General features: G+C 42.4%; 1 protein-coding gene across 1 annotated transcript in view; it reads left to right on the top strand.

The window, feature by feature from the left end:
- The first annotated feature begins 2,762 nt into the window (after positions 1-2,762).
- LOC115355939 (atypical kinase COQ8A, mitochondrial-like) overlaps positions 2,763-13,028 on the top strand; it is a 30,609-nt gene continuing 20,343 nt past the window's right edge. Inside the window, exons 1-6 of the mRNA XM_030046873.1 lie at positions 2,763-3,035; positions 7,167-7,266; positions 7,618-7,700; positions 7,841-8,103; positions 9,221-9,428; positions 9,521-9,587. Of these exons, the coding sequence (XP_029902733.1) occupies positions 7,173-7,266; positions 7,618-7,700; positions 7,841-8,103; positions 9,221-9,428; positions 9,521-9,587 (715 nt within the window). The 5' untranslated portion in view covers positions 2,763-3,035; positions 7,167-7,172. The remainder of the gene's footprint in view (positions 3,036-7,166; positions 7,267-7,617; positions 7,701-7,840; positions 8,104-9,220; positions 9,429-9,520; positions 9,588-13,028) is intronic.

Below are 13,028 nucleotides of genomic sequence, written 5' to 3' on the forward strand. Positions count from 1 at the left end.
CTGTGTTCAGGCTTCGGTTGTCCGGGAGGCGCTCAGTACACAGGATATTGCACCGCACTGCTTGTCTTGTGCTGAGAGACAGAGTGAGATCCAGAGACGCGGTACATGAAAACAATTCCAACTTTGTTATGGTTGTGAAAACACTTTGTGGGATGAGCCACCTGAATTGGTTTTATGAAGGCATTTCATGTGCTGTGATTGTCTTTTATGAGAAGCAGAGAGCTGCATTTTTTTTTTTTTTTTACAAGGAATTGTCAAATTATCGGCCAGGCTCTAGCAATGTACACAAAGAATCTTACAAGTCCTATTTGAAATGGACTTGAAATGAGCAAGCCAACATATCTGCAGTCAGGCTATCTGCCTAAGTTGGAGTGTGAGTTTCACACATCCACCCTCAATCTCCAGTCTGTTTCAGCAAACCCACACTCACCTCATGATATTGCTGTTGTTCTTCGGCCAGGTTGATTGCTGTGTTTGCATGAGGGTCATTTACCATGCAAATCACATCTGTCCACAACAGCAACATCCGGAGCTGCTGGGAAGGAGAGGGAAGAGGGTTGGAAGCAGAGAGGTAATGACAGGAAGAAAGAAGGGGTGCGATTTTTCCAGGGATTTTTTTTTTCCAGGACTGCTTGTGTTGTTTTTGAAACATGAAGCTCCTGTTCATTTCAAATCAGCATCGCAATTTTCCCATTTTCTTTGGCAATATGTGCTGTCCTTCTCAAGGTACTTACGATGTTTAGTGGATCCCCATGTAACTGAGGCACTAGTCTGTTTTAATGAACTTTCACCCAGTTTGAGGCTCCACGTGTACACGTACATTGATATCACCTGACCCCCAAACTGAGGAATTAAATTCATTGATATGTTTTAATGAGCATTGCTCCCAATGTAAGAGACTCGAGTTAGTTTGATTAGGAAAGAGCTGAAAACTGCTTAGATACAAGTATAGCAGACAGCAGCATGTTCCTCAGTGAGCTGTGTTGATGTGTGTCGCCCTCTGCTGTCAGTTCACTGGCACTGCAGAGGCTCACCACCACACTCATAGACATATGACCACACTGATTTGAGACCAGTCGAGATATCCCGTATTTGACTAAGAGAAGATTAAAATGTTATTCTGGAAAAATTAATCATGTCGCATGACTAATTTGATACACGTAAGCTCAAATGGACGAAAAATAGGGTGAATTTTAGTAGGAGCAGCTTTCATAATAACAACCAAAGCAATGTCGGTCTTGTAATGAGTAACTAATTTACTTTGCTTTTTTTTGTCTAAACAGATTTGTTGGTTCTCTTGTGTCAACAGTAATTTGTAAAAGAAAGTGTTCATTTTTTATCTCTTATTAATCATTAACGTTAATCTCAATAAATACACTGGCACGAAGGCCGTGGAGCTGCTGCATTACACTAAACTACCAGAAGATGGCAGCAGAGGCTCATTTCGCCGCAGAGCCCTCGAGGAAGCGCACAATGTATTTGTTCATTTTTTTATTTGTTTATGCATGCTATCTACTTTTTTGTTCGTTTGTTTGTTTGTTTGAGTGCTTGTTTGTTTGTTCCTCACGGGCACATCCTCGTTTTTAACTCCCATATAAAAGAGAAACTTTAGTGCTCTCACAGCGACATACCCCTATGATATATAATAAAGGCAAAGTAAAAGTAAAAAAAGAGGTTTGACCGTGCGGCTCACCTTTTCTGGTCCTGAAGGTGACAAACTGGCAGGAGATAACGGCCGCAACTCAGGGACCCGGTGTGCGTTGGTTTGTAAGTAGCGCGCATCCCGGGAGGAGGGAGCTGTCAGGCTCTGTGGGGGCGGAGCTGCTCAACATCGGGCTCTAAACCACTGCGGGCCGCTCGGTCTGTGTCGAGACATGCACAGTGTTTTGATGGCTGACTTACCAATGAGACGCCACGCTTTAACCACCACCTCTTGTCAACAGAGCCCACGGACCAATTAGAGTTAAGCGATGGGCGGGGCAGAAGGGCAACAGCCAGAGCCCTATATAATACAAAGTTTGGCTTACAGTTGGTATCAGGACGCACTGGCTAGCTGTACACGCACTAAATTTAAAAGCTACTAAGACTGCTTTTATCTTTGAATGTATCCAGGTAATAGCCAGTATCTCTTATTGAGCTCCCTCATTAAATCTACACCCAGCACAAAAAATAAGTTGTAAAGAGAGGGAGAGAGAAGCACAGGAGTTAGAGGAGGATTTATAAGTTTTCAAACACTTAAAATCAGAATCAGAAATACTTTAGGGTTAGGGTTGGGGTTAGGGATCCCCGAGAGGAAACTGGGTCATTTGCTGTTGCTGAAATTCTCAAAAGGAGAATACATCTATCTATCTATCTGTCTGTCTGTCTGTCTGTCTGCCTGTCTGTCTGTCTGTCTGTCTGTCTGTCTGTCTGTCTATCTATGCCTATACCAATACCTATATAGCTTGCACCATATAAACACATGGGTACTGCACTACTGAATTATTGCAAAGTTGAGAAGAAATGCTAAGATCATATCGCTCATATTGTGTTCATCTCCCATCTCCTGATATTATATTAGATAATTTTATTTTCTGCGTGGGGAAACAGGATCTCCAACTATAGTGGCGATGCAAATGATAAAACACATACACATACACATACGCATACAACGGACTCATAAATGTGCTCATCAAATGTGAGTTTATAGCGTCTGTAGGCTTCTTGAATTGTTGGGATGCCACGGCCGCTGGTGGAAACAGTGACGGTGCAGGGGGTGGATGTAGGGCTCTGGTTGCCCCATGGAGTTGGTAAATAAGGTCTGACCTCATGGTGGTGAGACAAGCTGGATTAAGGCTGGCAGCTGCAGAAAGGGCGATCAGGAAATAAACTGCAACTGCTGGTACCTGTCCCGTTCAAGTAACCCGTCACAATACTTCGCAGCCAGCGGAGCAAACAAAGAGTAAAAGGTTGTGACTTGTCCCTCAATTTGATCTCGTCGGACGGTCGGAGGAACAACCAGCGGCTGAAGGGCGACTCTCTCTGAACAACTGCTGGTAAGGAGCTAAAATGCAATGCGACGTGATCGTGCAATTTCTTGGAAAGACGATAATAAGATGTGTATTTTTACGTGGATTGCTCCTGTTTTGTCCCGATCGGCCTCAAACTCGTCATACATGTCAAATCGTGCGCAGCGTCAAGCGGACATGCCCGTTTCCACGTTGGCCATGGCTGCTGCGTAAACGCTGCTCCTGCAAACTTTACCGAGGACTTGTCAAAACAGCACGTTCACAGTTTTCTCCACTCAAATCAGAAAAAGATTCACCCTGCATTCCTTTACTGTAATCAGCTACAGACAGAGTGATGTAAACTTTCCAACGTGCAGTACGTGCCTTTGCAAACTGCACGCCCCTTGTTGGAAGTTCAGCGTCAGGTGAACGGCAGACTTACTGTAAGTAGGCCCGGGCCCTGAACACATCAGCGTGCAAACACGCCTGAAGGCTTCATGGAGCTCACTGTGATGACGTGCTAACTTTATTTTATGGAGGTGTGAGTGGCAGAACGGCGGCCAGTAAGTACATTGAGTGAATAATGTTGGACACAGTGTTCAGGGAGGGAGAAAGATGTTTTGATTGAGACTGCAACAACTTGAGGGACTAACTCGCAGAAAACTTGTTAAGTTTACCTACTGGCCTACAGATAATCATTTCCAGCTGATTATTAGTTTGCTATCATTATTATTATTATTATTATTATTATTATTGTCTTGCATTTCAATATAGCCTCTGTTTTTTAATCCTAACAACTGCTAAACCAAACTAGTCTGTATGTTATTGGACTTAATCCTATGGTGGTGTATGTGTGAAATGACAAGTAAGTGCAAGGACAATACTACTCTTATTATAAGTGTGCAATAAGCTGATAGGTAAACTCACAAAAAAAACAGCAACAACTATTATTATTTACTATAAATATTAATTTACTTTGGATTTCATTCGAGCTTCTTTTGGTTAATCTTACTTTCGTGATGGTTTTAAACTGCCAACAGACTGAACTATGCACATTCAGTATATGTGGGCTGTGTGTGTGTGTGTGTGTGTGTGTGTACAGTACATGTGCCTATGCATATTTCTGTATGGGAATGATGTGACATTTTTTCCATGCCTTGTGTTTGTTTTGTAGTTTTAGTGGCCCGCATGCTGTAAAATCTCCAGGCCTTATTTGCGACATGACCCTGGCCCACTTGGCGGGAAGCCGACCTTTATATTTCCTTTATCAGCTGTGATAGTGCTGCTGCTGCTGCTGCTGCTGCTGCTGCTCCTCAGTGACACATAGGAAGCGTGGTGTGTGTTTGGCTCAGGATCAGTAGTCAAGGCCGGTGACAGGAGGTGAGCTTGCGAACATGAGCAGAGCCAGCAAGAGGCGGCTGTCAGTCAGCCACAAGGAGGCCTGAGGAGCGCACACAAACACACAGATATAAAGTCACACTCATGCCTGGCTATTTTCATTACAGTGAGTCAACAGCTTTGGACAGAGACAGCAACCGAGGCCACACAACAGCTGAGGCTTAGGTGTGTGTGTGTGTGTGTGTGTGTTCATGTGCATGCTGGTGGGCCGCTGCTCGACAATAACAGGGTAATTGGAGTTGGTGCCCTTCCACAAAGCTGCTTTGGAACGACCTCTCCCTCCGTCTCTCTCTTCTCAATGACCCATCACCTCGTCTTTGTCTCCTCTGCTTTCCACAGAGGAGAGCTCTGTCTCCGTCTCCACCTCCTCCTCTCCATTGTGTGATTACATTTCTTCTTCCAAAATGCTGTACAATCATCGAATTGGGCCCTTGAATGCACACGCTCAGCACTCCAGAACAAGCATTGAGGCTGTCCCTAAAAAAAAAAAACAAAAAAAAAAAACTTATTTTTTCAATACATTTTGCCTCATGTTTATGCAGCAGTCATTTTGTGAGAGCGGGTGTCACCTTTTTTTTTTTTTTTGAATGGTGGTTATCTCAGCTTGCAAAAACCTATTTATTTTATAAGCAGATTTCACTTTCCCTTCTGCTCCTAATGGTGGTTTTGTTAGCAAGTAGCAGTTAGTGGCTAAATGGAGAATACAGTCAAAGACACACATACACGCACACACACACACAGAAAAATTGGTGCACTGTATACATGCATAAATGCTACACATACACACGCAGGCAAATGGGAAGTTGCCCAGTACATTTCGCAATAAACCGTAGACCCTGTTGTTCTTCTATTTTGCAACTTGAAATGTATTCAACCAAGCTTTTTCTAAACCTTAATAATACTCAAAGCGCACTGCTGTGAATTTGTTTGTTGCAGACATGCCTGTAGCAGGAGATAAGATATTTATAGCGGACTTTTTTGTGTCTATACCACAAATTAAACCCTAAGATGTCGGTGGTTAGTGAGCATCTCATCTGTATAATCAGTGTCCATCCGTATTTGTAATTTTGACCCGTGGGCTGCAGCTGTTCTTTCCCCGTGTCCAAAAATATGACCACCCTTGGTCTTTTGTGTTCCATCTGAAAAAGTGGGTAAGCCCTTGAGGAGCGTGGATTATCCATTTTATGTGTGTATGTGTGTGTATGTATGTGTGTTTCAGCACACAGCATCAGCAACAGCTTTTCTCATTGGCCCAAAGCCTGGAGCTGTGTCGCGGCATGTTGTCGCACCCACATAACAGCATAACACACTCGCACAAACACACACACAGGCATACACTGTCAGCTGTAACAGAGTGGAATGCTGTTATATAAGACGACTCAGTGGAGAGGGAGAGGAGTAAACTGGACAGTTCTTCAGTTTGTTGCTGAAAGGGGATCAACACAGAATTGATTTGATTCTAATTTTGATGATTGCTTAATGGTTGTAGTCGTTTATGAAGTAAAAATGTCAAATATTTGCTGATGATAGTTTCACTAAAGTACACATGGCGTGTCCTGAGCTTAATATCACCAAGATGCTAAGACACATTTCACATCATTACAAATAAATCTGATTTTATTTATGTATTTATTTATTCACTCATTCATTCATTTATGCAGCCCTCCTTCCACATCATCCTTGTAACAATAACATATAACACAATAACCTGTAAAACAATAAAGTGTGTTACAGAAACACATGGATTAAAAAAAGATAAAACCATAGGAAACATGATTAGACATCAACTTGTGTTCATAGATATTATGATTATTGCTGCAGTTTAAAACAAATCTGGATAAAAGTTGTAGTCGTGTCACTAAGTGATATATTAAGAACTTGTCGATGATCAGTGGTAAAGCGATCGCTCATTTGTGCCTCTTATCATAGTTCTTCAAGACGCTGAATCTAATTGATTGATTGAAGGTAATGGTGTAATAATAATAATCTTCATCCGCACATGAGTGCACACGGATGTTGGTGTTGACATGTACTTGATCTCACTCTTGATTCATTCTTGTCAAAAGGATTTTTCCACACCAGGCTATTTGTGTAACCAAAAGCAAAAAGCGGTTCAGCCTTATTAGCACCTCTCATTCAAATCGGTGGGTGCCAAAAGCTTCATGGAGGGGGAGTGAGAGAGGAAGACAGAGTTTGTGCACCCAGGACACGTGCACCCACACTGGCCCGTGCCCGGAAATAGCCAGAAGAGACAGTAGGGACCAACAGGGTCTCAAACAGACTCCTCCCTCTTTGCCGTGACATTTCCAGAGCTGGTCCTGGTCCACATCCACAGCTCACAGCATGCAGGGCAGTCCGCTTTCATTCCTGGATAGCAGTGTGTATGTATGTGTGTGTGTGTGTGTGTGTTGGGAGGCCTGAGTATTTATAGGCAAACTAGCAAGTCATCTCGAGATGTAACAGCTGTATGTGCATGTGTGTGTATTTATGTTGGAGTGTGTTTGACGAGCAAGCAGCAGAAAGTGTGATGCCAACATCTCTGTTTGTGTCCATGTCTATCTTTATGCTTCTCTCTCTCTCTCTCTCTCTCTGTCTCTCTCTCTCTCTCTCTCTCACTCTCACTATGACCTCTTGATATCTGTGTTTCTGTGTTTCTATCAGTGTATGTCTCTGTCTTCCTCTCTCACTCCTGCCAGGCAAATTCTTCACAGATGATGATGTAATATATTTTGATGCTGAAACCTGTCTTTTTTTCTTTTTTTTATCTCTTTCTCTCTCTAGTCAATCATGGCAGGTGATATGATGTTATTGATGCGAGGCTTGGCCAAGTTGAGCCAGGCTGTGGTAGAGACTCAGACCAACACCATACGCAATGGGACAGGTAAGTTGGGCGTACCCATTCGCCCTTCAAATGGAAAAACCACCTGATGTGCTTAATAGATGTTTTTCTGGACCAGGTCCTAGTCTCATTATGGAAATGAACGTTTCAAAATGTGTCTTTGAGCCACCACAAAGTGGCTGGTAAGAATAAGAATTCTCTGTCGAACTCAACAGTTAGCTGCGTGCTAAACGTGCAAACTTGTGGTCACATTGTGACAGTTGCGTGGCATATAAAAAAATAGTAGGCCATATTTTGAAATGCTAAATGTTGTAGTATCACTTTAAAAGTCTTGCCCTCTTTTTTAAATCCAGTTGCTGTTAATAAATACTGTTTTGGGTCTTTGTATCCCAGGACTCCCAGTGGTTGGTGCTGCAGCCCAATCCCTGCAAACAGCTGCTGAGCAAGGCTTGAGTGCTGCCATAACGAAAATGCAGGTGTGTGTGTGTGTGTGTGTGTGTGTGTGTGTTTGTGCACTGGGGGCCTCCTAGACAGCTCCTCTAATTGGTAGGAAATACATTGAATAACCATAAGAATACTGTGAGTAGTTGTTCATTTTGCTGTGTGTGTTTCCCAGGAGATGTCTGGCCAGCAGCAAGCCTCCACTTCAGAGTCAGAGTTTGACTTTCCCGACGACAGTGGGATGGCCGGTGCAGAGATCAGGGAAGAAGGGGCGGGCTTTACGGCAGACGACCGAGGAAGTAGTGACGAAGGGGCGACCGGTCACAGCGCAGCAGCAGGAGGAAGCCACTCCAAGGGGAAGCAGTCGGTGTTTGATGGATACCAAGACCCCACGAAGCAGTTTGGTGGCCAGACGCGATCGTACCACCAGGATCTCAGGTCAGAGCTCCTGCAGGCATAAAAACCCTGGACAAGCTGTGGAATTTGAAAATTTGTCTCTGAAAATATAGAAATAGAGCTTAGAATACAACCAACCATATAAACACCTGCGTAGACTAATAAAACATAAAACATCTAACTATAAACAGAGGAATCTCTGCATGTACGTCTGTGATTAAATTTTCACCACAACCGTTCGTCTGATCGACTTGGCAGGAGTGTTGCTGGGGACCCGAGGGAGGGTGGTGTCCACTTTGAAGTCGATCAGATGAACAGTTGTCCTGGAAATCAAAGCAAACACAAACACACGTAGTTCAGTGGAGGGGGAATGCAGGAAAGACAAAGACACACACACACACACTTTCTCTCTCTCCAACCCTTAACAGCTGCAGGTTGATTTCAGCTGATTAAATCCATCAGCTTACCCTTCTTCTAATCTAACCATAAATGGAGGAATCTCAGTCTGTCTGTCCTTTGATTTTCTCAACCGTCCACCTGATCGACTTCATACAGGCACTTATAGATAGATTTTATTTATAGACAATCAGGCAATAAAATCCAAGGAATAACATGGAAAACACTTATTTCCAACATGGGCCCGAGACATTACAAGACAAAAAAACATAAAGAAGTGCAAGACATTCAGCTTGGAAAAAGGTCAAGACTAATTCTGTTCCAGTCAGGGGAATACAGCTTCAGACGTCAGCTCATAATCCGTCTGTGAGTTTGGATGGAGGAGGCTGTTAGCCGTGAAGCAAGCAGTGACGTTGCATTAAACTGATGAACAGAGCCTGAATGAGAGCAAGGGCAAAAAAAATTGGCCATCCAAAATTATTCCATTAACCGCAGCTGAGACAGAAAAAAAAAAACTATCACTATCGATAACACCCATAACAGTTGAATTGTGTGCAACTACAGGACCGTAGGCTATTTGATATTTTAAAACATAATTTACTGGACGCATGTGATGCAGGTGTCATGTCGATTAATACAAAAATGAACGAATTACCAAATAAATGAACAAACAGCAGAAAGCGGACTAGCCACTGTGAAAAGCAACTGGAAACGTAAGAAAGAGAAACAAAAATGTTCTTCCATTCTGTTCTGTTTTTGGCAGGCATTTTCTCGGACACCCCAGTTTGTACAACCACAGTCTGAGCAGGCATGTTCAAGGTCAGCTGCTGGGTCAGGACCCGGTCAGGCGGGTGGTTGGACAGCCCAGGAGGTACCATCAGGACCCGTCCACAGTTGGGGGGCTGACGGCAGAAGACATCGAAAAGGCCAGACAGTCCAAGAGGTCGGACATGAAACCACACAAACAGATGGTAATGCTACTCAGTTCCTAAACACACACACACACACACACACCTTTGTAGATTTCCATACAACAATATCCCTGCTGTTTTGTCTTCTTTAGTTAAGTGAGAGAGCCAGAGAGAGGAAAGTGCCTGTGACCCGGCTCAGCAGACTGGCCAATTTTGGAGGTAAAACACCTTTATGTGTTATTGTTGACTGATTGACTGGTTGCTCATCTGGCTGCTTCTGCAACTGCTCTCAATGTATGTAAGGAAGGAGATAGGGTTGTCACGATACCAGAAATTCAGTGGTTAATACCGAAACCAGTGAATTTCCGTGATTCTCAATACCCGTTTCGATACCATGGTAAAAAAAAAAAAAAAGAAAAAAAAAAATCCTGTTCACTTGAACATACATTCCTTTATTAAAATCTGTTGAACATTCAAGTATTTAAGCCCTCAAGTATTTAAAACAAATAATAAGGCAACTGTGCTTAAATAACAACTTTTTAGAGTGCACAGTATCAATTGCACTGTCCAGCAGAGACATGAGAAAAAATATGGAAATAATAAGCAGGCTTATACATAATTTGCAAAACAGCTATTTAACAGGAAACTGTGATGACACCTTTTTCATATTTTGTACTGCGAGTTTATGATTATCTCCTGAGCATCCGCCTTGAAATCCTTCCATACACGACTCTTGCTGTATTTCTCAAGTAATTGTCTCTTGTTTGGCGCACACTTACTGTAAACGAGCATAAATCATATGTGTACTACCCCTGTCAGGTCCAGAGGAATATGTTACACGCCGCTGGAGGCTGAATCAAAATAATACTAAATCTAAATAAATACATCCGGTATCTACGGTGCCATAGAAAAACGGGTACCGTTGTATTTTTGGACTATTGGAATCGACTTGGTATTGAAGTATCGATTGTCGTGACATCCCTCAGTCAGTTCTTGATTCAGTCGCGTTGATTATTAGAACTCCAGTTGCATTATCTGCATTAGTAGTAGCTTTATTTTGAAAATCCACAACCCTGAAGTGAAGGAATGGCCCATCCCTAACTCTGTGTGTGTGTGTGTGTGTGTGTGTGCGTTTGTGTGTGACTCTGAAAGCACACCTTTCTGTGTTTCTGTTCAAACATGTCCATTCAACTCTCTTTCCATGTGTTATCTATGGATTTTATAATCATATAACTCTAATAATCTTCGGTCAAAGGACAGTAAACACAGCCTTTGTGTGAGTCTGACTGTGTGGAAATTGAATCCATTACCCTTAACAAAGTTCACACTGAGAGAGCTCGGCCAGGTAGTTGTAGTCCTTCATTCAGTGCTTTTGTCTCTCTGCCTCTGTTTATCACTGAGGAGGCCAAAAATCAGCTTTGTAGCTCTGTTATGGCTTGGAGTCTGATCCCATGGCTATCTTAACAGGAGAATTTCTCTGGTTGACTTCATGATGCCACAAAGTTAGAAAATAAAATTTGTATTATTTTGTCAGACCTTGTTGCTCTTTCTTTCTTCTCTCTTGAATGATGTCCCAACATTGTAATAACTGAGACGAATCCCTCTGGAAACTAGGCCATAGTTCTAATTTTAAATTCATTATATTATTTAATTCTCTCATTCACAATATCTAATTGTGGAAATGACTGGCTGCACGTAACTTATTATTGCATTGAAATGTAATTGGTCAGTTTCAGTTGATTGCTCAAAAATGTTGTCCATATGACCGGTACTGGGACCAAGAATATTTTCAAATAGAGGACAGGAATGAAGACCAACATAAGTGAACTTTCACCAAGTAGCAAAATCACCACAGCATCAGGCCTTGTGGCTATTTCTGGGCTTCAATACCCAAGCTAATGTGAGTGCTGCATTAGTGCCAGCACCATGTCCTGACATTGAGTTGTTGTCTTTCTTGCCTCAAGCTGAGATGGGATTTTAACATTTAGCGATGGCACTAAAATGTGCTATGTGACTAAATGTTAAAACCTCTGCTGCTCAATCTCGTAATCCTCAGTCCAGTTTTAACACCCCACCCCTCCTAAGCTGGGGTCAGCGGGTTCAGTCGTGTTACATCACTGCAGGCCCTTCACACTCTGATTAAGGTCAAGACTAAAGCATAACTGTATGCATACAGACCATTATAAATGTGCCAAAAAATACAAAACAAAATACAAACAAACAAAACCATTGAAAGAGGAGAAAAATGCAACATGCAAGAATTGCATTAACATTCATGGATGTTTACTGCTGTGTCAGCTCCTTCATTTTTATTGAACAAGAGATAAAAAAAAAAAAGAGAGAGAAACACACAGACACAGAGTTACACAGTAATGGTCCTTTTTGATTGTCATGGGTGAACTTTCCGTAACCTGGGATTTGCCTAAACTTGTGAAGTTCAGGTTCTGCCTTTTGTTTCCTTTTCCTCTGCTTGAAGAACCAACGGTGAAGGGTAGGAGGAGCTCCAGGTTCACTCTTTATTGTAGTCTCACTTTATTTTGTGATTTTTCTTAATAGTTGTTTCTTTTTTTTTATTATTTCCAACCATTGGCCATATAGATCTGCAATATTTTTTATTATAGAACAGCCAAGTGGCTAAATACTCTAAAACTGCAATTAACAGTTAACAGTTATTAATAGTTATGCTTCAGGCTATTTAATTAACTTATTTTTAACACCTGCTTGTTGACAGATTATATCAGCCTCTGACACTTTTTACAGTGTCAGAGGCAAAAATAAAGTCGCTGCTGCTGCAGTATAGCTGCCATGAGGAGACCATTTTCCCATCCCTTGCTGTCCCGGGATAGTGGCAGCACTCTGATGTTACTGATATGTTGCTTGCTAAACTGTGCACATGAGGAGTCCAGAGTAGATACTTTATATTCTTTATTCTTTGCAAATACTGATATGGACATGCACCCGTTGGAGCAACTTGCAGTTTGCAATGTTTTGCCGTTTGTTTTCCACTGGCTGCTTTGTGTCTTAGTCCTCTGATAGTGAATGTGGAAGTGTTGCCAAGTCACCACTTGGACTAATCAGGACGACGTCCCTGCTAGCTCTGCCTAAAGGTGCCTGGTGCTCAGATTTTAGTATCACCTCGCGAGCAGGGAGGTGATAAAATTCAGATTCCAGGAACTTAACCTGAAACCATGTCTTTGCCAGTGGAAACATTTCAGAACCTGTGAAATAGATTCTGTAGGTTCTTGCAGTTGAAAAGGGCCATAAGTGGGACACGGGCAGAGAGGAGGTGAGAGGGCACGGCCATGTCAGTGTGTGTGCAAGTGTGTATGTGCATGTGTGTGTTTGTGGTGCAGCCAGATTGTTGGGTGTAGGTTAATCCTCTGTTTAACCATGTGGCTTAGAGTCTCAGCCAGTTAGCTGTGATAAACTCTGTGTGTGTGTGTGTGTGTGTGTGTGTGTGTGTGTGTGTGTGTGTGTGTGTGTGTGTGTGTGTGTGTGTGTGTGTGTGTGTGTGTGTGTATGTATGTGTGTGTGTGCATCTGTGTGTATTGTGCATGTATTGCAACAACATTATACACACTAGCAAACACAGCACTTATGCACACATGATTATATTAGCCCTTACCTGATGTAAAGCAAATTTAGGAATGCAAAAAAATC

Source organism: Myripristis murdjan, chromosome 24 (assembly GCF_902150065.1).
Source record: "Myripristis murdjan chromosome 24, fMyrMur1.1, whole genome shotgun sequence".
Lineage (NCBI taxonomy): Eukaryota > Metazoa > Chordata > Actinopteri > Holocentriformes > Holocentridae > Myripristis > Myripristis murdjan.